Here is a 27918-nt window from a genome sequence, read left to right as displayed (position 1 = left end):
TGTTTGGTCTGCTTTATTACCTTCTTATTGCGGATTGGCCAGTTATTATCATAAAGATTTGATTAAAGTGAACACTCGAGTGCTTAGGTAGCAGAAATTTGACTACTACTTGTTTCAGGAAAGTGAACAGATTGAATTAGATAAAATAGTCCATGCACTCTGTTTGACATGACTGCTGCAGTACAGCTAAACTTGTGTACACTTTCCATGCTTAAGATGCTTGATTCAGACAGTTTCTAAAGTGGACACAATCTTTGTGTGATGAAAATGTAGCTGTGACCTCTTCCCTTCTATTATGCACATTTCAAAATTTTGAAATCACATTGGGAACCCAGTTGGCCTGATTGCATAAAGTCTCTTTGTGACACCATTATTCTGTACATTATGTTGCGAAATTGATGGAAGGGAAAGGTTTCCTGGTTCTCATCATGTGAATGATTGCTTTCCTGTGACTTTCTAATCTTTGCTCTTCTAAAGTTGCAAGGAGCCACTTTACTTGCTAGGTTTTTGCTCTCTTTCTTAAAATCTGAATTTGCCTTCCACAACTACTTGTAGGAAAACCCTACCCTTATTTTCTTCAGCTAAATCCAATGCTTGGGGGATGATAACAACAATAGTAGTAGTAGTAGTAATAATAATAGTGGTAGTTGAAAGGGACCTTGGAGGTCTTCTAGTCCAATCCCCTGCTCAGGCAGGAAACCCTATACCAGACATGTCAAACACAAGGCCCGGGGGCCGGATCCGGCCCATGAAGTGGTTCCATGCGGCCCACAAAGCCATCCTGGAAACAGTGAGGGAACGGCCCCCACTGCCTTGGCCCTGGCCTAGAGACCTTCCTTCTGCCAGAGACACTCAGATCTGTCCCACTCCTGCCCAGGCCCCCATAGGCACCCTTGATGCGAACGATGTAGAGCTGGCCATGCCCACCCAGCAGGCCATATGCACTCTAGCCACGCCCACCCAGTAGGCCACGCCCACCCTGGCCATACCCACCCGGCCCCCTGAGGGCAACCGCAATGCTGATGCGGCCCTCAATGAAATTGAGTTTGACACCCCTGCCCTATACCATTTCAGACAATAAGTGGAATAGGGTTAGTGGAAAGGAAAACATTGGGACTGAATTTATACCATATGCTGTGTACTTGGGTCACTTTGATACTTCCAAGTTCTCCCACACTCCTAACTTTGGATATGATTGGTAGTAGATGTAGTTCAGGACATTCTCTTTCGTTGCACATAGTTTGGCTTTCAGTGCTGTTGATCTATCCATTGTTGGCTTTCTTTACATAATGTATATTGTTACTCAATAAGTCTATTTTCTGGCTATGGGTAATAGTGTTCATGGCTTGGATTTGCACAATTTGCTAAACCAATAAAGACAAAACAACCCACCTCCCCAAAGATATCAAATTCCTTATAAAATCGCACGTTTAGCCACTGACCTCCTGCAACAGGTCAGTTCCTTTCTCTTGGGATCATCTGACTGTGCCATGGAATGAATGGTCAATGAAATGTGTCAGATTGCACACAACCCCAAAATGTCACATTTGTTCTCTGCTTAATTACAGTAAGGCTAAGGGTAACTTTAATGTGCTTTCCATGTGGGCTGGGAGGTGAACATGAAGAGAACCTCAAGAGGACACAGCAGAAAAAAGAGATTGCTGGGGTGTGTTCATGCGGTAGTTAGGTACAAGTGAGGAAAGCCTTTTAACTATTGAAGTTAGAAGAGACCATTTAGGCAATCAATGCAGGAATCCTAATTAAAATACCCCCTACAAATAATTGTGCAACCTTTGTTTAAAAAGCTCAGTAGAGGTTTTCCAAGCACTCTGTAATAAATCATCACTCTCCCAACAATTAATCATTAGCTCAACTTTGACTTGACTTGATAGACATGGAGTTTCTAGATTAAAACTTTAAACATGAGCAAAAATGTAGCCAGAGAAACCCTTGATTGCCTGCTGATCTCAGAGAGTTTTATATATTCTCAAGGGTTTATAGTTAAGTACTTTTCCTACCTCCCTTCCAAACTGACAGATAACTGGTTCAGTGCCTGGTAACCTTGAAGTTGTGTGCTTGTGATACGTTAATATAATGGCTACCTCCACCCTAAGAATTTTTGGTTGCCACATTGTCTTAGAGGGGTACATTGGGCAAGATCAGAAACAAAGGGCTGAAGACAAAACTAAAAATGCATAAGGGTCAACTGCTTGTCCTATTCCTAAACAATTCTCAATCTATTAATGAGAAAAATAGACAAGATTTGAACCTTGTTTCTGCTATATACATGGTTTCATCTTTCAATTTTCAGTTGCTGGTTCTCTTTATGCTAACAATTTTTGTGTTGAATCTCTCCCTGTATGCCTTCTAATTACAGTATAAGTCTGAATGAAGCCAGGCATCAAACTTTATACCCAGCATCCTTACTGCATGCCCAATCATCTCCACTCTCACTTTATATTAAAACTTAAATGACATGTTTTTTACCTCTTCTCAAAAGAGTATGGAGAGATCAGATACCCTAACAGGGCTATAGCAATTAATTGCAAGCAGAATGTAGTTTTTCTGCTGCTACTGACCCGTCTCATTGTTGATCATATAGCATAACACATATCATGTTTATTTTAATAGGCATTTCAGAAGGCACAATTAGAATTTATTTTCCATTTTAATGATGTTAATAAATATGGATCTATGAACTCAATTATAATAAAATCCCATAATAGCAGAGCTTTTGATGTTATTGAATGAGGCCAACTAACACTTTGAGGATTTCTGATTTCTGTATTAGTGTCCTTATTTTCTAGACAAAGCAATAGCATTACCGAAGTGTAATGTGGTGCTTTTAAAGATACAGATAATCAGTATATGGGGGCAATATTTCAAGTACAGATAGTCCTCACTTTACAAGCCTAACTGGGACCGATAACTCTGTCATTGTGGCTGCACTGACTTATGTCAGCAGTTCTGATTCTTTTGGTTCTGGTTGATTTTGGTTGTTAAGCAAATCAGGCATGATAAGTGAGATATCCCATGACTGTGACTTGAGACCTCACACTGGCTTCCCCATTGACTTTGCTTGTCAGAAGCCAGCTGGGAAGGACACAAATGACAATTGTGTGACCACAGGCTGCTGTGACTGTCATAAACGCATGATACTTGCCATGTGTCCGAATCACAATTACATAACTGTAGGAGACGCTTCGAAGGCCACAACTTTGAGGACCGGTCATAAATCCATTTTGTCAGTACTGCCGTAACCATGAACTATCACTAAATAGGTGATTGTTAAGCGAAAACTATTGGCATGTGATAATTTTAAATGTTAAGGTTTTTTCCCCCCTTTGAATATGTGGCTCTCTCTGTAGCACATTGTGTAGCAGTATTTGTATATGGTTTTCAATAAGCAGGTCATGTCAAATAATGTAACATGGCAAAAAGGGCTTCAGGCTGTTTTATGGAGCAGTGGACTTAACATCTAAATCACTTCTTAAGAATTTGCTCCTTAAGGGATTCATGTTCTTTCAGTCTGAGGCTTATAACAGATAAAGATGTGGGTATATTTTTTTTTTAATTATTGCCACAGGGAAGACTGTGGCAGGTCGAACTATGAAAATTCACAAGAGACAGCTTTCTTTGAAATGTGGGAAATCTTCAGCTATGCTCTAGGAGCTGTCTTTGAACTGAAGTCAAGGAGAAAATATTTTTTACTATCCTTTAGCAACAATGTCAGTTGCAGCTGACCTATAGGAAGTGGCTGTGTTCAATTGTTTATATCAGGGCTAGGCAAGCAGGAGGGACGCGGTGGCTCAGTGGGTTAGGACGCTGAGCTTGTCGATCAGAAGATTGGCAGTTTGGCAGGTCAAATCCTGAGTGCCGCGTAGCTGAGTGAGCGCCTGTTACTCGTCCCAGCTTCTGCCAACCTAGCACGTAAAAATGCAAGTAGAAAAATAGGGACCACTACGGTGGGAAGGTAACAGCGTTCCGTGCGCCTTTGGCGTCTAGTCATGCCGGCCACATGACCACGGAGACGTCCTCGGACAAGCGCTGGCTCTTCGGCTTTGAAACAGAGATGAGCACCGGCCCCTAGAATTGGAAACGACTAGCATGCATGTGCGGGGGAACCTTTACCTTTACCTTTAGGCAAGCAAGAACCCACAAACCCCATCAGGTACAATTTTTTAAATTTTTAATCATTCATTCATTCATTATTTATTTATTTAAAAGGCAAGTGGACATGCTACAGAGCAAATTAGGAACTACTGGGTTACCCTCTTTGTGTCCAAAAATAAACCCATATGTCCTTTTAAAATGTGTATGGGACTCTGTCGCCTAGTCTAAAAATAAGTTGGAGGGGTGAAGAGTATATGAGAAGTGGAAGAGAGTACAAAACAACATCACCAGATATAACAGTGTTTTAGTACTACTGCCCATAGTCACCATGGCAGTCATTTTGTGAAAAGAAGAGCTCTACCTCTGCAGAGTTTTTCTCTGAGAGCATCTATGGTGTATTCTCTCATTTATCTACCTTAGTGTTATATGGTAATTTACAGGGATAGAAATTCTGAGCAATCTGTATCTTCTTCGGTTCTATTATTTAAGATTTATATTGGATTTTTAATATTGAAGGGGTAGGATGTCAAAAAATATAGCAATTATAACTACACAATTAAAAGCCCATCCTTTCAACATACATTAAAAGGGGGGGAGGGGTTGATGATACTGTTGAGATTATCTATCTATCTATCTATCTATCTATCTATCTATCTATCTATCTATCTCTAACCACTCATCTTCATAAAGGGGCTCTGGGTAACATACAGTTGCTATCTTTAATCCTGTTAGCTCTGAAAGTTAGACCAGACTAAGAGACCAAAGACATGTAGGTCAGGATTACAGGTCAACTAAACCAGGTTTAGTGACCACAGTTGGAACCAGCAACTAGGTCAGCAAGTGAAATAATTTCTAAGTGAAACCATGAATGTGTTTATGATCTTACTTCAGCTTTCCTTTGCTTTATAGACCTGCAGAGATTATAAATGTAAGGACTGATTGCAAAGTTACTTCTTCATCACCATTGTAACTGCAAATAATCACTGTCCGAGGCAATGCTAGTCCTCAGTAAAAAAGAAGTACCCGTATTTTTATTGGAACAGCTGCTATAGTAACAGAATCATGGAAATCTGAATGAGCTTTTTTTCTTTGTGTGAATTATGAAGGGGCTTGTCTGAGATGTTTTCTCAAGTTATTTTCTTGCTCCAGACTTTAGCACCACTTCCGTTACCCTTGTCTTAATACCAGCTCTTCTCCTGTCCTTTAGAGTCATTCCCTATGCCCTCCACAATCTCCAGTTTTAGTTTTAGAAGCACTTTCAACATATATCAACATATATGTTCAACATGTACCCTTTACCAATCCTTAAAGAAGAGCTAAATAATGTAGAAGAAAGACAGTCTGGTGTAGTGGTTAAGGCATTGGTCTAAAAGCAGGGAAACCATAAGTTCTAACCCTGCATTAGACACAATGGGCCAGTAGTCCTGTCTCTCAGCCCTAGGCACAAGGCAAGGGCAGATCACCTTTGAAAATTTGGGGAAAAAACTACAACGACTTGTCCAGGTAGTTGCCAGGAGTCAACATAGACTTGAAGGTGCATTCACATGCACATAAAGTAGAACTTTCTATGCTCCCAAAACTCCTAGCAATGAAATCTACATATTTATGTAAGTTATATTGTTAATCACTTTCCTTCTAAACATGTGAAAAAAATTTTGGACAGATATTAATGTGTGTCTTGACCAAGTACTATTACAATGTGCTTGACAATTGTTTTTAACATCACACAACTATATTAACAGGAGTTACTTTCTGTGGTTATTTTAAGAATTCTAAGAAAGACTTTCATGCTGCAGGCAGCATGCAATTTTTTCTCCATTATTATTCTCTAGACAGTTGGATCTCTGGGAGTCCAGTGTGTATGAACTGACATTTCTGTATTTTTTAAAGTTTTCTTTCCAATATGTTCCAGCAGCCTACTTCAGTGAGGTTAATACTCGGTGTGTATGTGCATATATGTATGTAAGCAGAAATGTACACCTCATTTCCATTATAGTATATATATTCTGATCTCCTGAGAGGATTTAGAATAAGAGGAAATTAGTTATTATTAGTCTTCAGATTGCAGATAAAAACTGCCTGTTCATTCCTCGAGGAAATGTAATTTAAGATCCTCTTTGGACCATAAAGAATGTTTAATTTAGTTTAGACAATAACGTATTAGGGATTCTTATTTGCAATTGCCTTTCCAAATCATAAAACTGTAATATATCACTTCTCCTTCTAAAATTGATAAAACAAAGTTTTACAATACCATTGTGCTGTTATCCATGTTTCAGAAATTGCCGTCTCTTTTTGTCATTCCCAGATGCATCAGATTTCAAAACATTCAGCACTTTTTTTTCTAAAAAAAAAATGTCTTGTTCTTGGTCAGTGTTTGTCAGGTTCAACTCCAGCCATGGTTTCCCAATGGAGGTTGATTCAGATACCAGCATCTTCCAGCTCAAGGAGGCGGTTGCTAAGCGACAGGGAGTTCCAGCTGACCAGTTACGTGTGATTTTTGCAGGCAAGGAGCTCAGGAATGACTTGACACTGAAGGTAAGTCTCCCTTGATAGTTTTGCTTCTGGGATGCATCCAGCCTCACTGCCTCTGCCTTTAACACTGCCAATCTGACATTCACGCCTGAGATCTAATAGAATAAATAGCGCCTGGGGATTCCATGAACTTTTCTCCACACTGCTTCATTAATTCTGACCTTCTTAATTATGCATTAAAACAGCAAGCAGTAAGGATAGAGAAAACGGAGACAATGTGAGAGGGGCTAGAGCAGAAGAGATCTCCGCTTGGTGAATAAATGTTTACTGACTACAGGAGCACATTTTCTGTATCTGTTCAATTTCTACACTGCTTATTCCATTTGAATCTTAATGAAGAAGGAAGTGAATAAATGGTTCTGAAGTAGGCTGCTTCAGTGTTCTGGTGGTCTGCCATACATAACCCAAGTGTGACCCCTTGAGGATAGTTGTGAAGCTGCTCTTGCTATGAGTTTGGGTAAAGTGCATGCAGAGGCAGGAACCCAGAAGCTTTTCTTGGAAGACGGAGGAATTCCAATGAACTACTGTAGCATTTGTGGTAAGGGAAGGCCCTTTGTGAGCAGGAGATGGCATTGATAAGCCTGCTTTGTTCTTAGGGCTCCACCAAGTGTACACTGAGTTTATAAAGATTTTTATAAAGAAACAGAGGTACGTATCCAAGCTCCCCACAAAAACCACACTGCCTAAATGGAACAAGGAAAGAAGGAAGGGGGGATTCTGCTAAAGAAAGGAAAAGGGAGAAGGAGGGAAAAGGAAGCATGGGAGTTAAAGGTTAGTGCCAAGATATGGGCTTCATTGTGATGTAACAAGGGGATGGAGGGGTTAAGGCATAGTGTTCATGAGAAAATGAGGAATGTGTAGAACGGAGAGCCAAGGCTACTGTGGGAAAATGTACAGTTGTTGTTTAGTTTCAAGCTGTTTAGTTGCAACTTGAAAAGGCGCTTTCTGCAAAATCCCAGTTGACTGCCCTTGGAGTGGAGGTGGAGAAATGAAATGGCCTCACTCCTACCCGGTTAGGTTTAGAGATTGACATTCACGTTCACAGGTTTTGCTGTGCCTTGAGTGGGTGCTATGTCCAGATACAGGACGGAAGGGCTGCTGAAGTGGTGTACTCTAATTTCTCTTGGGTGGCTAGGACATTTATCATTTTAGGACCACTTCTTTGGTGGTCACATAAAAGAAACAATTGAAATGCAAAATTGCTCTTGGTATTCTCTCCCATACGGCTTGGTGTTTAACCACTTATTCCTTTTATTTCAAATGCCTGTGCTACTTTTTAAGAAGCAAGCATAAAATGTAAATAACTTTCTTGCTTTCCGTTATACTCTATTAAACTGCACTATTTTTAAGGAAACTTTTCAGTGCCAAAGACTAAATCTGAAATCTAGGCTATCCTTTCAGAAGTTTGTGGGGTTTTTTTTACACTTATCTGTTTGCTGCCTGAATTTGTGTTGAGTGTTACAATTGTATAATTATGCCAGAATGTTTCTAGGTGAAATGTAAACTGTTATCTGAGTTTATTCAAAATAAGGAAATGACAACTTTTTGCAGTGTGAAGCAAAGACAGTACAATAGAAGGCCTAGTTATTTTTCTACCAATGACTGTTATCCCATACTTGGAAGCTACTTTATTACCTTATTCATAATTTTGTTTGGTAGGCTAGGCTAGTTGCCTACACACCTGCTAATACATTTACTGCTCTTGTTAGTTTTATTGAGACTAATATTACAAATCTGAAGAAAGATGAGTGTACATATGTGTTTGTGTGTAACAGTATGTACAAATCCAGTCTCCAGTTTGAGTAAGTCAAATTTAGTGATGAAGAATGTGAAGTGGAAAGTAAAAGAATTGTTTCTAACATAAGTCCTTGGCAAATTTGAATAACTGTTGTATGATGTCACAGTTGGTCTCACAGTAAGATATGAAGCAGGCATACACAAAACATTCCTTAGGACTACACTAAATGGAAAAGAGAGAAATTCAGTCAACCACAAGAAGAGGGATACTCCCACTTCTAGACACATCTAATCTAAAATCAGCTGTTTTAGAGCTCTATGTCTTTCCTTCTTCAGAGGTGCTCTTTTGCTTCCTGAAGCAATCTCCACAAAAGGAGAGAGACTAAAGTACCACGATGTGCTTCATCACATCACGATGTGGTCACCATGATGATGTATAAAAGATGTTGAGACTCTAGAAAGACTGCAGAGAAGAGCAACAAAGATGATCAGGGGACTGGAGGCTAAAACATATAAAGAACGGTTGCTGGTATGTCTAGTTTAATGAAGAGAAGGACGACGGGTGACATGATAGCAGTGTTCCAATATCTCAGGAGTTACCACAAAGAAGAGGGAGTCAAGCTATTCTCCAAAGCACCTGAAGGCAGGACAAGAAGCAACAGATGGAAACTAATCAAGGAGAGAAGCAACCTAGAACTAAGAAGAAATTTCCTGACAGTTAGAACAATTAATCAGTGGAACAACTTGTCTGCAGAAGTTGTGAATGCTCCAGCACTGGAAGTTTTTAAGAAGAGATTCGACACCCATTTGTCTGAAATGGTATAGGGTTTCCTGCTTGAGCAGGGGGTTGGACTAGAAGACCTCCAAGGTCTGTTCCAACTCTGTTATTCTATAGTCTATTCCAGTGTTTTTCAACCACTGTTCCGCGGCACACTAGTGTGCCGCGAGATGTTGCCTGGTGTGCCGTGGGAAAGATTTTAAAAAAAATGTCAAAAGCTCCTCCCCGCTTTCCCTCCCCCCAAGTTGGGGCCGAGCGAGGGAAGGGGCAGAGGAGACGTCGGCAAAGCAAACCGCGGCGGGAGACGGCGGAGGCCCCTTTGGAGCTGGCCACTCGGTTTGCCTCCTCGTTAGGTAAGGCACCCTCAGGCCCCTTTAGAAACGGCTGGCGCCGTAGTCGCCTGGATCCAACTGCCTCCATTCCCGTTCTGGCGGGCCCGGGGTCCACTTTCTCCACGCCTGATGGCCGCGAGGGGCTTCCCGGCCATCATTCAAGGACACATTTCGGAAGAAGCGGCCTCGGAGACCTGCTTTCCCCCCCTCCCCCGGTCTATTTGGGAGAATGGCCATCCGATTTTTCCGATATCTAAGATGCTGGAGGGGGAAATGATGAGTTTAAGGAGCAAGACCCTCTCCGCTCCGGGGTGGGGAAATTTGGGGTGGGGATTCCTTGCCTCGTCTATCATTAAGAGTTAGGGATTTGATTTTTTTCTCCATATTCGAAGGTCGTGGAAGGGGAGATAGTGGAAAAGAAAGGAAGGAAAATAATGTTCCGACTATGTAAAATCGAGATCGGTTTTGGAGTTTCTGCTTCTTGAAAGAGACCTCCTCTCTGGATGAGAGATGAAGGTCCTCCATGTTTAGATTTTGGTTTAAGATGCTGGCTGCATTTGCTTTCACAGTTGAAAAAGGCGGCTGTTTTTTAAAAAAAACAAACCCAAACCCAAAAGGGGTCTTCTCTAACATTTTTCATGCAGAAGGAAGTGCAGAATTGGGGATCCTGCTCTTGCTTGCAAGATTTGGAAGTATCATTTGATATTGGGAAATACTGATCTGAGGGATCTGGGACTGGGCTTTGGAATAACAATTCATTTCATTCATAATTAAGGTTTTCTCAAATCTTTGAATCAAAATTTAGTAGAGCAGACTGTTATCTGCTCTACTGCAATAATTACAAAACATACCATTTACCTCATGCAGGGTTGGAATCCCAGTCAAAGGAATTTGTAAAATCTAACAAAATGATCAGCTAGCTATATTCAAGGGCTGCTGTCTGTGATTTTTAAACTTACTGTATTATTATTTTTCTGTGTCTGTGTTTCCAGAATGTGGAAGAAACTGGTGCATCTTTGTACTTTAGGCCTATAGTCAATATAGGCACAGAGTTAAATTTTTTAACATTTTCTAATGGTGGAGTGCCTCGTGATTTTTTTCATTAAACAAGTGTGCCTTTGCCCAAAAAAGGTTGAAAAACACTGGTCTATTCTAACTCCAGCAACGTTTTTAAGGTGGCCCTCTTAAACCTGAGGTCCTATTTGGTCATTGACCAAAATGAAGTGACTTACTGTTGACTCTGTACGTATCCTTCACAATTTTTGTATGATTCTAATTATGGAAGAGATGACTCATCTCTGAATTATTGGCTGTTGAACTCAACCTATATACAACCTATATTCAAGGGATTAAATCCTCTTCACATTTCATTCTACAATCTGAGCCTTTCGGCAAGTATATACCCTGCGAAAAAGGCCAGGTCAAGCAGATGCAGGAGAGATTCCACAGAAGTTTTTATTTTTATTTTAATAAGATAAAATAATAGCATCCTGAAAGCCTGTTCACATTTCTCTGTGTCCCAACTTATGCTAAACAAAATCAAGGCGGGCTTATTTTGAGTTTCTCTGTCATACTTTCTTCTTTTCTCAGGACTTCCAGCCCCATATTGGCAGTGGAGTTGCAAAAATGAAAATTGAAAGTTGAGTAGATAGGAGACTAGAGAAAGTGAAGCTCGAAATGTTTGAAGCATAGATGTGAAGAAGCAGAGTGCACAAATATGGGTTGAGTGTTAGCCAACACAGATATTTGCCAGCTTTAAAAAAAAAGACTTGGAATTTCATGGAATTTGTCAGGTATCCTAGAGTATCCCTTCATGTAGAACACTTGCAGCCAGAGATTCAGCGTTCTGATAAGATTTTCTTTAACTGCAGATACAACAGTTCCTAATAGCAAAATAAATAAATAAAATAAAAATAAAAATAAAAACCCCTTCATGGATTACTGCCTTGTCGTGGCGAAGGGGCTTGCGTAATTCAATGAAGCTATGAGCTATGCCGTGCAGGGCCACCCAAGACGGAAAGGTCATAGCAGAGAGTTCTGACAAAACGTGATCCACTGGAGAAGGAAATGGCAACCCACTCCAGTATCTTTGCCATGAAAACCCTATGGACAGTACCAAAAGGCAAAACGATATGACGCTGGAAGATGAGCCCCTCAGGTCAGAAGGCGTCCAATATGCTACTGGGGAAGAGCAGAGGGCTAGTACTAGTAGCGCCAGAAAGAATGAAGCAACTGGGCCAAAGCCGAAAGGACGCTCAGCTGTGGATGTGTCTGGTGGTGAAAGGAAAGTCCGATGCTGTAAAGATTTTTTCTCCATAGGTACCTGGAATGTAAGATCCATGAATCAAGGAAAGCTGGACGTGGTCAAACAAGAGATGACAAGACTGAACATCGACATCTTAGGCATCAGTGAACTAAAATGGACAGGAATGGGTGAATTTAATTCAGATGACCATCAGGTATACTACTGCGGGCAAGAATCCCTCAGAAGAAATGGAGTAGCCTTCATAGTCAATAAAAGAGTAGGAAAAGCAATACTGGGATACAATCCTCAAAATGACAGAATGATCTCAGTTCGAATCCAAGGCAAACCATTCAATATCACAGTAGTCCAAGTCTATGCCCCAACCACCAGTGCTGAAGAGGATGAAATTGACCGGTTCTATGAAGCCCTACAGCACCTTATAGAACTAACACCAAAAAACGATGTCCTTATCATCATGGGGGATTGGAATGCTAAAGTAGGAAGCCAAAAGATAACTGGAATAACAGGCAAGTTTGGCCTTGGAGTACAAAATGAAGCAGGGCACAGGCTGATAGAATTTTGTCAAAAGAATACGATGGTCATAGCAAACACTCTTTTCCAACAACCCAAGAGACGGCTCTACACATGGACATCACCAGACGGTCAACACAGAAATCAGATTGACTATATGCTCTGCAGCCAAAGATGGAGAAGCTCTATACAGTCAGTAAAAACAAGACCAGGAGCTGACTGTGGCTCAGACCATGAGCTTCTCCTTGCAAAGTTTAGGCTTAAACTGAAGAAAGTAGGGAAAAGCACTAGGCCACTCAGGTATGAATTAAATCATATCCCTGTCGAATATACAGTAGAGGTGACAAATAGATTTAAGGAATTAGATCTGATAGACAGAGTGCCTGAAGAACTATGGACAGAGGTTCGCGACATTGTACAACAGGTAGCAACCAAAACCATCCCAAAGAAAAAGAAATGCAAGAAAGCAAAATGGCTGTCTGAGGAAGCTTTGCAAATAGCTGAGAAAAGGAGGGAAGCGAAAGGCAAGGGAGAAAAAGAAAGATACGCCCAATTGAATGCAGAATTCCAGAGAATAGCTAGAAGAGATAAGAATGCCTTCTTAAATGAACAGTGCAAAGAAATAGAAGAAAACAATAGAATAGGGAGGACCAGAGATCTTTTCAAGAAAATTGGAGAGATGAAGGGAACTGTTCTGAACCAGCCAACTACCGGCCTTGTAATAAGGCAAACCCCTGTTCAAGCAGTAGAGACTGGAGAGCGTCTGAGGCTGCAAAGCGTCTGCCAAGTTTAATTCACAAGCAAAACAACAGAACAAGAAACCAAAAGCACAAGAACTTGAATCCTCAAGCGGAAGGGTTGCTTTCAGCAACCAGCCCCTCCCCAAACACTCCTTTTATTTAGAGTTCAGGGCGTGGTCTCCCTGTGCCTCCTCCCGAGGAGTCCCACAGCCTTTCTTTGTTTGTTCCTGCTCGACTGCCTCCTGCGTCGGGCGTCCTTGAACAGGGCCAGCTGTGGGTCATCATCCTCCGCACTATCGGGCTCACGCAGCTGAGAAGAGGGCCCCGGCTGGGAGCTCTGCCAAGCCGGCAAGCCATCATCAGCCGGTTCGTCTTCCACACCCTCCTCCTCCCCCTCATCTGAGTCATCCGATACATCCGAGCCGGCTGCCGGGCCCACAGGCTGGCCCTGAGTCACAACAGGAACATTTAATGCAAAAATGGGCATGATAAAGGACCAAAATGGCAGGGACCTAACAGAGGCAGAAGAGATTAAGAAGAGGTGGCAAAATTACACAGAAGAACTATACAAGAATGAGCTTAACGTCCCTGATAATCACAATGAGGTGGTCACTGACCTCGAGCCAGACATCCTAGAATGTGAAGTGAAGTGGGCCTTAGAAAAGCTGAGCAACAACAAAGCTAGTGGAGGTGACAGTATTCCAGCTGAGCTATTCAAAATCTTAAAAGACAATGCAGTAAAAGTGCTACACTCAATTTGCCAGCAAATTTGGAAAACTCAACAGTGGCCACAGGATTGGAAAAGATCAGTTTACATTCCAATTCCAAAAAAAGGCAATGCCAAAGAATGTTCAAACTATCGCACCATTGCACTCATTTCTCATGCTAGCAAAGTCATGCTTAAAATCCTACAAGCTAGACTTCAGCAGTATGTGGATCGAGAACTACCAGAAGTACAGGCAGGATTTCGAAGAGGCAGAGGAACTAGAGATCAAATTGCCAACATACGCTGGATCATGGAGAAAGCTAGAGAGTTCCAGAAAAACATCTACTTCTGCTTCATTGACTATGCTAAAGCCTTTGATTGTGTGGATCATAACAAACTGTGGCAAGTTCTTAAAGAGATGGGAGTACCAGACCATCTTATTTGTCTCTTGAGAAACCTATATGCGGGTCAAGAAGCAACAGTGAGAACTGGACACGGAACCACTGATTGGTTCAAAATTGGGAAAGGAGTCCGGCAAGGCTGTATACTGTCGCCCTGCCTATTTAACTTATATGCAGAGCACATCATGAGAAAGGCAGGGCTAGATGAATCAAAAGTTGGAATTAAGATTGCCGGAAGAAATATCAACAACCTAAGATACGCAGATGATACCACTCTAAAGGCAGAAAGTGAAGAAGAACTAAAGAGCCTCTTGTTGCAGGTGAAGAAGGAGAGTGCAAAACCTGGGTTGAAACTTACCATTAAGAAAACCAAGATCATGGCATCTGGCCCTCTCAATTCCTGGCAAATAGATGGGGAAGAAATGGAGGTAGTGACAGATTTTATTTTCCTGGGCTCCAAGATCACTGCAGATGGGGACTGTAGCCAAGAAATTAAAAGACGCTTGCTCCTTGGGAGGAAAGCCATGGCAAATCTAGACAGCACACTAAAAAGCAGAGACATCACCCTGTCAACAAAAGTGCGTATAGTCAAGGCTATGGTCTTCCCAGTTGCAATGTATGGCTGTGAAAGTTGGACCATAAGAAAGGCTGAGCGCCAAAGAATTGAGGCCTTTGAACTATGGTGCTGGAGAAGACTCCTGCGAGTCCCTTGGACTGCAAGGCGATCAAACCGGTCAGTCCTAGAGGAGATCAATCCTGACTGCTCTTTAGAAGGCCAGATCCTGAAGCTAAAACTCAAATACTTTGGCCACCTAATGAGAAGGAAGGACTCACTGGAGAAGAGCCTAATGCTGGGAAAGATCGAGGGCAATAGAAGAAGGGGACGACAGAGAATGAGGTGGCTGGATGGAGTCACTGAAGCAGTAGGCGTGAGCTTAAATGGACTCCAGAAGATGGTAGAGGACAGGAAGGCCTGGAGGAATGTTGTCCATAGGGTCGCAATGGGTCGGACACGACTTCGCAGCTAACAACAACAAAAAATAAAAAAACTACCACCAATGTAAACTCTAGGCATTGTATATAGCAAGGTTCATATCAAATGCTAGTTCTCTTTCTCCCATTCTTACATTGTAATGGGTTCAGAGATATTTATTTATCAGCAGGAAAATTCCTTGGCATCTGTGCATCTGACCTTGATAGATCATAGGATCTGATATAGCAACATTATTCAGAATTGGCACATTGAAGCAAAATTTGGAACAGAGTAGAATAGCAAGATCTGCTGCAGTTCTACAGCTATAATGCCAAAGCATGCAAAAATGGATTCCCCTACCTAATGCCCCCAGAAAATTTACTTCTTCCTGTGACTGCTGGGATATATCCTCAGTAGATTGCCCCTACTTTTTGTATAGTCTTAATGTGAGCCAAGAATTAGCAGTATTTTGTTCTAAACAATTAGAACACTTCTTTCTCATTTAATTAATGTTTGTAAGCTGCCCAGAGTCAGACAGACAGACAGACAGACAGACAGACAGAGACAGACAAAACTAAACATTTTTCTGTGTGTTTCAAGTGGAGGGATATTATGTGCTGGAAACACAGTCCCTTTCAGCTTGATCTTAATATAAAAAAAATGATGTAAATAATGTTTGACTGAACAAATGGATGATAATTGGATTGTATACTTTGGAGCAAGTTCACTAGAGGATTTGAATTGGGAAGGCAATGCGACCATCAGCTGTGCATTGAAATTAATACAATTAAGTACTTAGGAAAGTTCTTCTATGTGTTAATGTTTTCAGAAAGTAAACCACTGGAGTGTTTTTGCTACTTGGTATTCTTAAAAGGAGCTTCAATGGCATAAGGAGGATGACCAGAAACAGGTCCTGATGAAGAATCAGGTGACTGAAGAAGAGTGGTTCTTTGAGTGATTAATAAAATGTTGAATGTCACAGGGCCCAGGACTGAGTCTTGTGGTAATCTACTCAACAGGACTCCACAGACTGATATAGAGCCATTTATAAGTAACATCTAAGTACATGTAGTCAGAGGAAGTCATAGATTTCACATTTGCTGCCCTTAGAAGAATCCATTGCAAATAGGGCAGATATTAATGTTACCAAAGTACAGCTATCTACTGAGATTCTGCTAAAACTGCTGATGATCAGAGCCTTGGATATGACATTATTAGTTTGAATTTAGTCATTATCATTTTTTACTGTGGGCCCACTGGCACACATTAAAAATGAAATCCTTTTGCCTGCTGTCAAAAGTGTACACATACATAACACACATATAAACATGCTATATACAACATATGTATATACCTACACCCTTGCATATAAATACATATAAATATTAATCACTGTCCATCTTGAATACATAGCAGAAAAAGGAAGCTTGAGAGTTCACAAGGTTAACACTGTATGGAACAAGTGTGACTGAATAGATAAAATATTATTAATCTTAAGCATTCAATGCAAAAAATGATGGTAATCAGTTCAGCAATGTGAAATTGACTTGCTACAGATAGTGGAAGACATATGGCTGAAAGGTAGTTAGATATTGGATCTGGACTGTCTAAAATTCTTTTCAGGTCAAGGAGAGATCTTGAGATTACTCATGTACATTGGACAACTGGGTTATTTATTTGCTTGTTTGTTTATTGATGGCAGATTTTTTTTGCCGTCTGTAGACTCAAATTTGGACCAAACTTCATCTTTTTAATTAGTGTAGTGATTTAGAGTTTACTTTTTAAAACAAATTGCAGCTTAAAGATTCTTAATCTACAGAGCCATAAGTTTCGTTGTATGCACTGGGTGAGTCTTTCTTCAATTCATCAAGAAAGAAAATTACATGTCTACGGTTTTGTTAGAATTTCCCTTTTGGAATGCACAGCAAAATGGTCATTACAGTGTTGATTTTACAGGTTTGAAACAAGGTTCAATATGCCCCCAAATGTTCCACTGAATTCCAATATAATAAAAGAGAGAAAAGAATTTCTTTGCATCCTATTCTTCTGCATTATACAATTCTATCATTTCAAGTTCTGAAGACATTAGTTTATGTGACTCTTTCCCATTTTTTTTCCTGGATTTTCCATAAAGCTAGTTCCCTCAAATGTTGTTGACAATTGTTTTTTTAAAAATAGTTGGAAAAAAAGTACACTAAACTTACAAAAGCTGTACGGATGACTATATCCTCTGTTGTCTTTTATGGGATGGAAGGGAGAGAAGAGTGCCAAATTAGCAAGAAGATAAAATTAACTTTGCAAACTAGGGATCAATCCTAGAGATATAAATGTTTAATAACAACAACAACAACAACTATAATAATGTTGGAAGGTACCTTGGAGGTCTTCTAGTCTAACCCCCTGCTCATGCAGGAAGCCCTATACCAAGGGTAGGCAACCTTGGCTCTTTTATGACTCGTGGATTTCAACTCCCAGAATTCCTGAGCCGGAATTCTGGGAGTTGAAGTCCACGAGTCATAAAAGAGCCAAGGTTGCCTACCCCTGCCCTATACCATTTCAGACAAATGGCTGTCCAGTCTCTTCTTAAAAACTTCCAGTGTTGGAGCATTTGTAGCTTCTGGAGGCAGGGTTAGCTTGACCAAAACACAGTCTTTATTTTCCTGGAATTTTAAGGTCTTCCATTTATCATTTGTAGAAAACCTACCGGTATTCAAAAAATGCACTTAAGATCTCTAAAAACCATTTCTCAGTTCTTTTCTCAAGGAAAAAAAAGATAAAACTTTTAACGTTGAATGAATTTGGTTAGATTGTTTTACAACAGTGGAGTTCATTTTCACAGCCACACATAGATTTCTTGTTGCCTGTTGGCATAAATAGTTAATATTTCTAAAGTTAGAAAGTAATATTTCAGTTTTTAAAATAAGATCATGAGGTTCAGTGCATTTTAAATACAAAATCACAAAAGAATAATAGGAAAGCACCCTGAAGAGCACCATCTGATCTACCAATAAAGAAAAAAAATGCAGAACTCCTGTTGTTCATATGATGAAATTGGGGCCTGACTATCCATAGTAGGAGAATTTAATCAGCATAGTAAAGGAGGGCCTGACCTCCATGTGCTCACACAGAATTTCCACACAGAATCTATAGGGACATGAGAAGAAATATACAGAAACCTACTTTTGTGGTTTCTGTATAGAATGAAATTCTTGGAGATGTTAAAGTTTTATCCCTATTTATGGAATGGTTAGATGCTATTTAATAACAGAAAAGGAAAACAGATATTAAAAAACAAAAGATCAAATGTATTTATGTAATACATTAGCAATAGCCTAGCTACGGCATACCAACTTACATCATATTATCCTAGCCATACCAGATGTGTGTGGGTGATACACAAGTATGCGGGGAAGTGTGTTTGGGTTTGGAATTGGCAGTCCTTGTCTGAATGCCTGAGGCAGATTGATTCATCTTTCCCTTGTTCTTCTGCAAATCTGGAGATTTTAAGAGGCTTCTCTCATGCTCTCATCTCAGATCTTCCCAAAGAGCACATGTGCAGTAAATACAGGATGAAGATTACAGAACTGAAAGGAAAATCAACCATATCATCTTCATGCTGTATTTATAGTTATTGCTTCTGATGGGTTACTTCTATTGCCCATGAATTAATCATATACAATGCAGCTTTCTCAGAATCCTTTCAGATTAGGACTCGGCACATGTCTAGTAACTTGAGATTGGCTTTGTGTTACATCTCTTATTGTAGTTCCCATTCCAATCATGAAATGGGATCCTAGTCTGTGTATAGAAGGTAAAGAGAAACAAGGAAGAGCCCAAAGGAATCAAATGCAGGAAGTAGATGGTGAATGAGACTATTTGCTAGGAAAAGCAGATGAAGGCTTTAGATAAAGAAGCTAAGTTGTCTTTAATTTTAAAAAAAGAGCATGCCACCACCTTTCAAATTAGACTTTCTCAGGGGAATTTAAAACAGATTACAAACATGTAAAGTTCTAGTCCTAACCCTAATCCCTGAAATTCAGAAGTCCCTGACTTTTTTGATCTTACAGAAGCTTGTCAAGATCTGCCTTTTTCTCCACTATGGTGAGGATGTTAGGAGGATCCCAATATACAGGTAGCCTTCGACTTACAACCATTCATTTAGTGACGATTCAAAGTTACAAGGGCATTGAGAAAGTGATTTATGACCATTTTTCACACTTACGACTGTCCTAGCATCCTCATGATCACATGATCAAAATACAGATATTTAGCAACTGGTTCATATTTATGATGGTTGCAGTGTCTGAGGTCATGTGGTCAACTTTTGCAACCATCTAACAAGCACAGTCAATAGGGACGCCAGATTCACTTAACAACCTTGTTACTAACTTAACAACTGCAGTGATTCACAAAGCAATTATGGCAAGAGAGGTTGTAAAATGGGGCAAAAATCAAGAAATGTCTCTCTTAGCAACAGAAACGTTGGGCTCAATTGTGATTGTATAAAATATTTAGGATTCGAAGAAACATAAGTAAACCGCCCTGTAAACCGCCCTGAGTCCTTCGGGAATAGGGCGGTATAAAAATTTAATTAAATAAATAAATAAAATAAATACGTTTATTCTGTGTGTCCACCAAAATAAGAAGGAAACTGTTTAAAAGCAACGCTCATGACACAGAATGAAGGAGGAAGAGAATCAAGTGTTTATCCTAATAATGCTCAAGCTGTTGTGGGTACTGTTAAAGTATTTCCTTTGGAGGCTGGCCAATATAATAAAACCACAATGAGGTTAAATATTATGGAAACAATTCATCACTCTTTATATTATTCAATGTAAAACTATTTTGGTAAACATTAAGCATAGCCAAATTATTGGAAACTTCTCTTCTACAGACAGGTTCAAAGAATTTTCATAGATTTCCCCCCTTCTTTTTTCTTTTCTTCTTCCTTTTGTTCTAGTTTAAGTAAACTACTTTCTTAAAGTAAGTTTTCTAAATTAGGCAAACTACTTTGTACAAACTAGTTTGTACAAAATGTATGTTCCTTCAAAATATAGAATCCATTGATTAATTTTTCGAACTTGTCTATTTCCAGAAGTTCAAATCATTCCCATTGGTTAGTAGTAAAAAGAATAAAAATAATAATCACCTAATCCAGGGGTGTCAAACTGCCGGCCACAGGCCGGATGCGTCATCCAAAACTGTGCCCATCCCATTGCTGGCAACGGAGAAAAAGCTCTGATACGTTCTGTGACGTCACGTGACGTCGCAAATTTGACATGTCTGACTTAATCCATGCTAAGAGTGACTCTTACCTTACTCCCTGAAGATATTCTGAAATAATTCAATCTTAAGTAGTCTTAAAAAGTCATCAAGGTAGAGTAAGTCCCTAACTGGCCTCAGGAGGCAGACTGTTCCCTCTGGCAGGATCACAACTTGAAAATGAGTTATTATCTATTCTTAATCTATTAGGGGTATGTTGAATGGATCAATTCCATTTGAAAGAGACAGTCCTGAAGTGATTTGTGTATTTGTTGAAGAAAAAGAATCAGAATATGGAGAGGGAATAGAAACACTATATCTTTCATAGTCTCCTAAACCATTAGGGATGATCTGTAACAATGAAATGGATGATATCCTGAACCAAAATATGGAGGATAAGAAATGTTATATTTAAACTATTTTTGTACAATATTTTATAGTTATTTTTATTCTTTTAATTTTGCTACAACATGAAGGCTATGGTCACACATAGCAAACACTAAGCCATGGATTTTGATTAACAGATCATATTAGGTTAGTTTCCATAAAACGCTAAGATATTCAACATCTCATTAAATCAAAAGCAAGCAGGCTGTATTAAAGCTTAATGCTCTAGATATGCCCGAATATGGTATTTTAAAATAGATTCTGTGAGCAGACTAAAGCTTTCTACTTGTGTGTTCTTAGGCCACACAATTTGTAATTTATCTCTGGAAAATTTAGGACATAAATGGGTCGTGGAAGGTATATTATATAATTTTATCTTTTTAGAAGCTTGCTACCATATAGGTCAGGATGCTCTCCCCTTCCTTTTATTTTATTTGGTGAACTTGTGTGACTTAATTTCATGGAGACATCTCTTATTAAAACAGTTTAGTTCCAAAACACTTCCCAAATATGAGTAAAAGATAGAAAGGCTCCTTTCTGCTAGCTGTGGAATTCTGGTAGTTGAAGTCCACACCTTTTAAAGTGGCTAAGGTTGAGAATTAATAACCGATTACGTTTCTTTATATTTAGAGATTGATAAACTGCATTAAAAATCCAACAATGTTACATGGTCAGGCATTCTTTTTTTTCTTCTTCTTTGCTGTAGAATCATTGTCGCAATCTGGATAATTTATAAGATGATCTCCACTTTCTTTGGATTCTTAATGGCATTAGCAATAAAATTGTGTTATGTGATTCATAAGCCTTTTTTTCTATACCAGAGGGGTGATAAAAATGATTAGCAAGAGCCTAGAATCAGACTTGTTATGAATGCTTCAACCAAATAACTTGCTTTGTTACATAACAATGTGGTAATTACATGAACAGATGATTCTGATTGACTCTTTGGGGCATTGAAGCAGACATTAAATAAAATGGTGGTTGCACCGCACATTTGCTGTGTGATTTTTATGTGTAGCAATCTTCAGTTGAAACATCTGCTATAATGAACTTGACATTTGCACTAATGACAGCATCAGTTTACTTAATGTCCTGCATTAAATTTGCTTCCCCAAAGAGTTGTCTTCTTTATCAAATGCGAGGGCAAATTTGCTGCTGTTATTTTACAAAAACACATATTGCTTCTTGTGGAATTAAGAATAGAAGAGTTTTGTGTTTCAACACTATGTTCCATATTCCACAGTAAAATGTGCACATATTAAATTTTGTGCCAGGACCCTAAAGTAATGAATCTAGATGTAAGCAATTGATAAAAACATGCTCAAATGCTCTTAATTTTTAATGAAAACTGGAAAATAGGATAACATCATTAACTTAAAGACAATAGAACTCCCACTCAACATGAGTTGCTCCAATACAAACCATTGGGGATCATTCTTTGACGCTGTAAAGCCAGACTGAAGCATTGTTTAAAAAGATTTTTTAAATCCTCTTTTATTCGTTTTTTTTATCAATAGCTTAAAGTAGTTAACATACCTAATACTCCTCCCTCCCCTTATTTTCCATATGAAGTGATTTGGGTTAAGAAACAGTGACTGACCCAAAGTCAACCAGTTGACTTTCATATTAAGGTAGGATTAGAACTCACAGTCTCCTGATTTGAGGTTTCATTGATGTCAGTGGAGTTATATTAACCATTGCAAATGAATAAAGCATATCCAGAGGCAGGGTGCTTCTAAAGATTTAATATTTTGCTGTGGTGTATGATCAGGATGTTTTGGCTAGATGTGTCCTTTGCTCCTTATTGCAAAAGAAATTGTTTGCCTTCTACTTGCGTAGCTTATTGCCCTATGAGTTGGACTATCATTTCTAAAATACTAAGTCTGTACTCAAATATGAAGGGCACCAGACTGAGAAAGACTATTGTAGACATTCCTGCTAAATTTTTAGAAGCCATCCCATTCAGTATCCGAATAAAAGTTTTTCACAATGAGGATGAACTTTTACAATCCTTGCAAAACCCAGTGAATTTCTTTTTACAAGGAGCAAAGAGTCCAGAGACTTGGAAAGATGTGAACATTAATGCCTAAGGAAAGACATGATTTAACTCTGACAAAAAACATAATAGAACAATATCACTATTTAATAATGATTTTATATTGTTCAGAATGATCCAGATAGACTGAAAATGATTTTACATAAATTTATTTATAAAGACCTACATATGTTTTTGCCCAAAAGATAGCTACAAGATTATTTGTTTGTTTGTCAAATTTATATGGCTGCCTATTTCATGGAAAGTAACTCCATGTGCTGGATAGTTTAAAATATTTTAAACAGACTAAAGAAAAATAAATTGTATTACTTGTTTTGGAATCCAGATAAAGCCTTAGATAATTTGAATTAGACTGTTTAAAAATTTATTTTAAATTTCATGAAATACGAATTTTGGAGAGAATTGTTTTTAATATGGATAAAATGTATATATACTTAACAGAAGGCACAAGTAATAATGGTGTTTTATTTAAACCATGTGAGATACAAAAAAGGAACAAGACAAGGTTGTCAATTGTCTTTTCCATTTATTTTACTTTTAGAAATATTAAATAGAGACATAAGAGAATTTGAGAGGATTAAGATCAAAAACATTAAAAAAATAAACTTATAAACTTTTGCAGATCTTCTGGTCCTGTTTTAAAGTTTAATGTTTCCTTTAAAGAGGATTGAAGCATTAGTGGTAAAATTGGTAAGAATTTAATGCAGTGGCAGATTTTAAGATAACAAAGAGAATACAAAGATGTTGACAAAGTATGAAATATAAAATGAAATAGAATTGATGAATAAAATGCATTTTAAAATCAAGAAGATTTAATACCAATATCAATGTGACAAATATGAAGTGTATGTCATTTCAAAATAATTATATTATTTCAGAATAATTATGTTAACATTTGTAAGGTGCTATAGCGTAAGGTGCTGCAAGATATAAATGAAAAAAAGAGGATTGGCTTTACCTGATTAGAAATTATATTTTGTAGGTTGCTGTTTAGTTTGGATGAAATAATGGATGTTGCTGAGGGAAAAAAGGCTTTCAAAGTTAGGCATGACTTGAGATTTGGATGGCATATTTATGGTATGATAAAACTAAGATAGACTTTAGAAGTCATTTTTTATATGTGCCACACTGAGAATGTGAAACACTTATAACCTAGATTTTGCCTTAAAGTATATTTTTGGCTCTCAGCAGAAGAACCATTTTATACACAAGAAATAATAGGCAAATACAAATGCCTAACTTAGATATTGGAATTTTGTCAATGGGAACACAAAATAAAATAAAGAGAACAACTAGTGGAAGAGGGAATAGTTGGAAATGGTTTCTTAGAAAGATTTAAAGTAGACAAAATAGGATTATGGTTTTGAACATCATAAGACTGAGTTTGAAATAGAATTGTGTACAAAAAAATGAACAGGTTATTGCTAAAATGTACACATTTTTACTGAAATTTGAAACAAAAGATGAACAAGTAAAAGAAGAGATGAGTGGTTAAGAAATATGAAAAATATATAAATAAAATACACTGCATCTACCTGAAGGGAAGTGTGCAATGGGGTGCCCCAGGGCTCTAATTAACCAAAGAGAGAAGCAACCTAGAGCTAAGGAGAAATTTCCTGACAGAACAATTAATCAGTGGAACAACCTGCCTCCAGAAGCTGTGAATGCTCCAATACTGGAAGTTTTTAAGAAGAGACTGGACAGCCATTTGTCTGAAATGATATAGGGTTTCCTGCCTGAGCAAGGGGTTGGACTAGATGACCTCCAAGGTCCCTTCCGACATCATCATCATCATCATCATTTGATAAAATAGGCTAAAATCTTTGGTTATAATATACAAATGGACCAGTGGGAGAACATGTGTTTGGAATTTATTGAAATTCACATTATATTATAGTCTTAAAGAATTTTTTTTTATAAAATGGTGTATTGTTGGTATCTTCTGCCAACCTAGCAGTTCGAAAGCACGTAAAAATGCAAGTAGGAAAATAGGGACCACGCTGGTGGGAAGGTACCAGCGTTCCGTGCGCCTTTGGCGTCTAGTCATGCTGGCCACATGACCACGGAGACGTCCTCGGACAAGCGCTGGCTCTTCGGCTTTGAAACGGAGATGAGCACCGGCCCCTAGATTCGGAAACGACTAGCACGCATGTGCGGGGGAACCTTTACCTTTACCTATTGTTGGTATATGTCACTGCAAAAACTGTCTAGAAAGTATAAAGGTATTTCAAATTTATTATGGAAATGTAATTAACAAGAAGGAATATTAACATACCTTCCTTTTCTTCATTTCCCCATAACAACAAGCCTTTGAAATTAGTTGGTCTGAGAGAGAGTGACTGGTTCAAAGTCACCTAGCTGGCTTTCATGGCTAAGAAGAGATTAGAACTCACAGTTTCCTGGTTTCTAGATTGGTACCTTAACCACTAGACCAAACTGCTCACATTTGGCACTTTTATTTTGATAGATAGATAACAGTTGTAAAAAACTAAGCTATGGAATTATGATAATTGCAGCGCAAAGGTGGAAATATTTGACTTCAACACAGTTGAAGAATGGATAGTGAAGATGATGGATTTTGCTGAGATGGTCAAATTGATACCATCAATTTAGAGTTAAAGTTAGAGATAAGATGTCTAAATACAACGCTAATTGAAAACCCCTTATTGACTTTCTGTGGAGCAAAAAAAAATGAAATTATGATGTATGGTTTTGATGATTAGAAAAAATAGATTTTAGAAAAAAATATAAGGAATGTTATAACCATAGAGTAAGAAGTTAATTTTCATTTATGGGTATAAAGGTAAAGGTTCCCCCGCACATGCGTGCTAGTCGTTTCTGACTCTAGGGGCTGGTGCTCATCTCCGTTTCAAAGTCAAAGAGCCAGCGCTTGTCCGAGGACGTCTCCATGGTCATTTGGCCGGCATGACTAGACGCCAAAGGCGCACGGAACACTGTTACCTTCCCACCGTAGTGGTCCCTATTTTTCTACTTGCATTTTTACGTGCTTTCGAACTGCTAGGTTGGCAGAAGCTGGGACAAGTAACAGGCGCTCACTCTGTTACGTGGCACTCGGGATTTATTTATGGATATAAGGTAAAGGTAAAGGTTCCCCCGCACATGCGTGCTAGTCGTTTCCGACTCTAGGGGCCGGTGCTCATCTCCGTTTCAAAGCCGAAGAGCCAGCGCTTGTCCGAGGACGTCTCCGTGGTCATGTGGTCGGCATGACTAGACGCCAAAGGCGCACGGAACACTGTTACCTTCCCACCGGAGTGGTCCCTATTTTTCTACTTGCATTTTTACATGCTTTCGAACTGCTAGGTTGGCAGAAGCTGGGACGAGTAACAGGCGCTCACTCTGTTACGCGGCACTTGGGATTCGACCCGCCAAACTGCCGACCTTCTGATCGACAAGCTCAGCGTCCTAACCCACTGAGCCACCGCGTCCCCCATTTATGGGTATACCTGCTGTTAAAAAAATGGAAATAATTTCTTAATACTTTTTTCACATTGATACCTTTTTCTTATTTCCTTTTTTTCTTCTCTCCTCATTCTAAATTTTAGTGACTGTTAATTTTTATCTTTCATCTTAACATTTTAATATAATCTCTCTCATTCTCTCTCTGTGTATGTGTGTGTTTGTGCATGTGTGTATCTAATTAATGATTTTGAAGTGCACAATACAGAAATGGCAGAAGAGCTTACCTGCTGAATCAGTATGTTTATTTGAAATATGCAGACATCTGCAAGTGAACTAAAACATAATGACAGAAAAATGTTCACTTTTTCAGGCTACTGAACCAAATCATATAAGAGTAAAGGTCTGAAGCAGAGTGTTGCATATAAAATTATAGGCAGATTTCTCATTTTCCTTCATAGTTTCATCAGGTCTGAGCAATGCAATACAGGAAAAACATAAAGTGCTGCAACATAACAAGATGTGATGAGGCAAGAGAGAGAAAAAAGCTTCCATGGTCACATCAGTTTGATGGCTTGGAAGGTGCAGAGAGATTTATAATTGCTGGAAACATAATATGGTCAACCTTGTATAGGTTAGTAAATACATATTTTAGCTCAAATAACAGTTTCTCAAATCATAGTTTTACACAGCTGGTATATGATAATTTAGCCAGTATGGATTTATGCTAATGTCTGCATACACATTTAAACTAAATGCAGACACTTAGTTTTATTGGTTATTGATTATGCCGTAAAGCAAAAGCTTATGAACAATTCCTGTCCCCACACCCATTATAAAATACTTCCCTCTTTACAAATCAACAGTTACTTCCTGTTGGAATGAAGGAAAGTCAATCATAAAGACAACCCATTCTTCTCTCTAAGGAATATTCTTTAGACCATTAATAGATGTTGGAACTATATCACAGATTACCTGTGTTTATCTCAGTTATCTTTGAGGTTTAAATATTTGAGTCATAGTTATCATTTCCAGTAAAGGATCTTCTTGGGCTTATAAAGCTACAGTAACAAGCCAGATAATTGGAATCTAGCATGTCTACAGATCTATACACAAGCTATGATGATTGTGTCATGTTTATTAGTGGGAATTATGACTACATTATATTTTATTTGCATATCACTAAGCCAGGGTGATTTACAGTGGTTTGCAAGCAGATAAAACAAAATAAGCTAAGGTTACAGAGATAAAATCAGATAAATCAATAACCAATACAACTAGAGTAACACAATAAACAGATAGGAGGTAGCAGATGCAGTGTCTGTAGTATTAATAATTATACCTTGATGGTCATCTGGAAAAGATCCATTTTGATGTCTTTTCAGAATGAAGTTCTTTTTATTGCATGATCAAAATGATCTTCTTACTCTCTGGTAAAGTTTCATTATAGATTAGGAGAGTAAGAAAATTGAACTTTTAATATTGAAATGGATAAAAGTTCAAAGAAGTTTGACTTAAGAATTTAAAGGGGTGTTGGTTGTGGGTGATCAGATGAGCAGATGGATAAGCTGCAGAAATCATGCCTAATGTTTTAAAACCTATAATGATTTTTGGAATTCACTTGGAAAATAGACATACTCCAAGTTTGTATTGGAATGAAAAGAGATTGTCCTGAATTGTGTCATTCAAAACTGTTAATCTCTTA

General features: G+C 38.7%; 1 protein-coding gene across 2 annotated transcripts in view; it reads left to right on the top strand.

Annotated features, from left to right (window-relative positions):
• Nucleotides 1–27918, top strand: part of PRKN (parkin RBR E3 ubiquitin protein ligase) — a 740731-nt gene that overhangs the window by 126802 nt on the left and 586011 nt on the right. For both annotated transcript variants that reach the window (XM_081314791.1, XM_081314790.1), the window contains one exon: nucleotides 6488–6651. In XM_081314791.1, the coding sequence (XP_081170917.1) occupies nucleotides 6488–6651 (164 nt within the window). The remainder of the gene's footprint in view (nucleotides 1–6487; nucleotides 6652–27918) is intronic.

This window comes from Vipera berus (assembly GCF_964194415.1).
Source record: "Vipera berus genome assembly, chromosome: 1".
Taxonomy (NCBI): Eukaryota; Metazoa; Chordata; class Lepidosauria; order Squamata; family Viperidae; genus Vipera; species Vipera berus.
The sequence above is the reverse complement of the archived record's forward strand: the minus strand, read 5'-3'. Positions and strand labels throughout refer to the sequence as shown.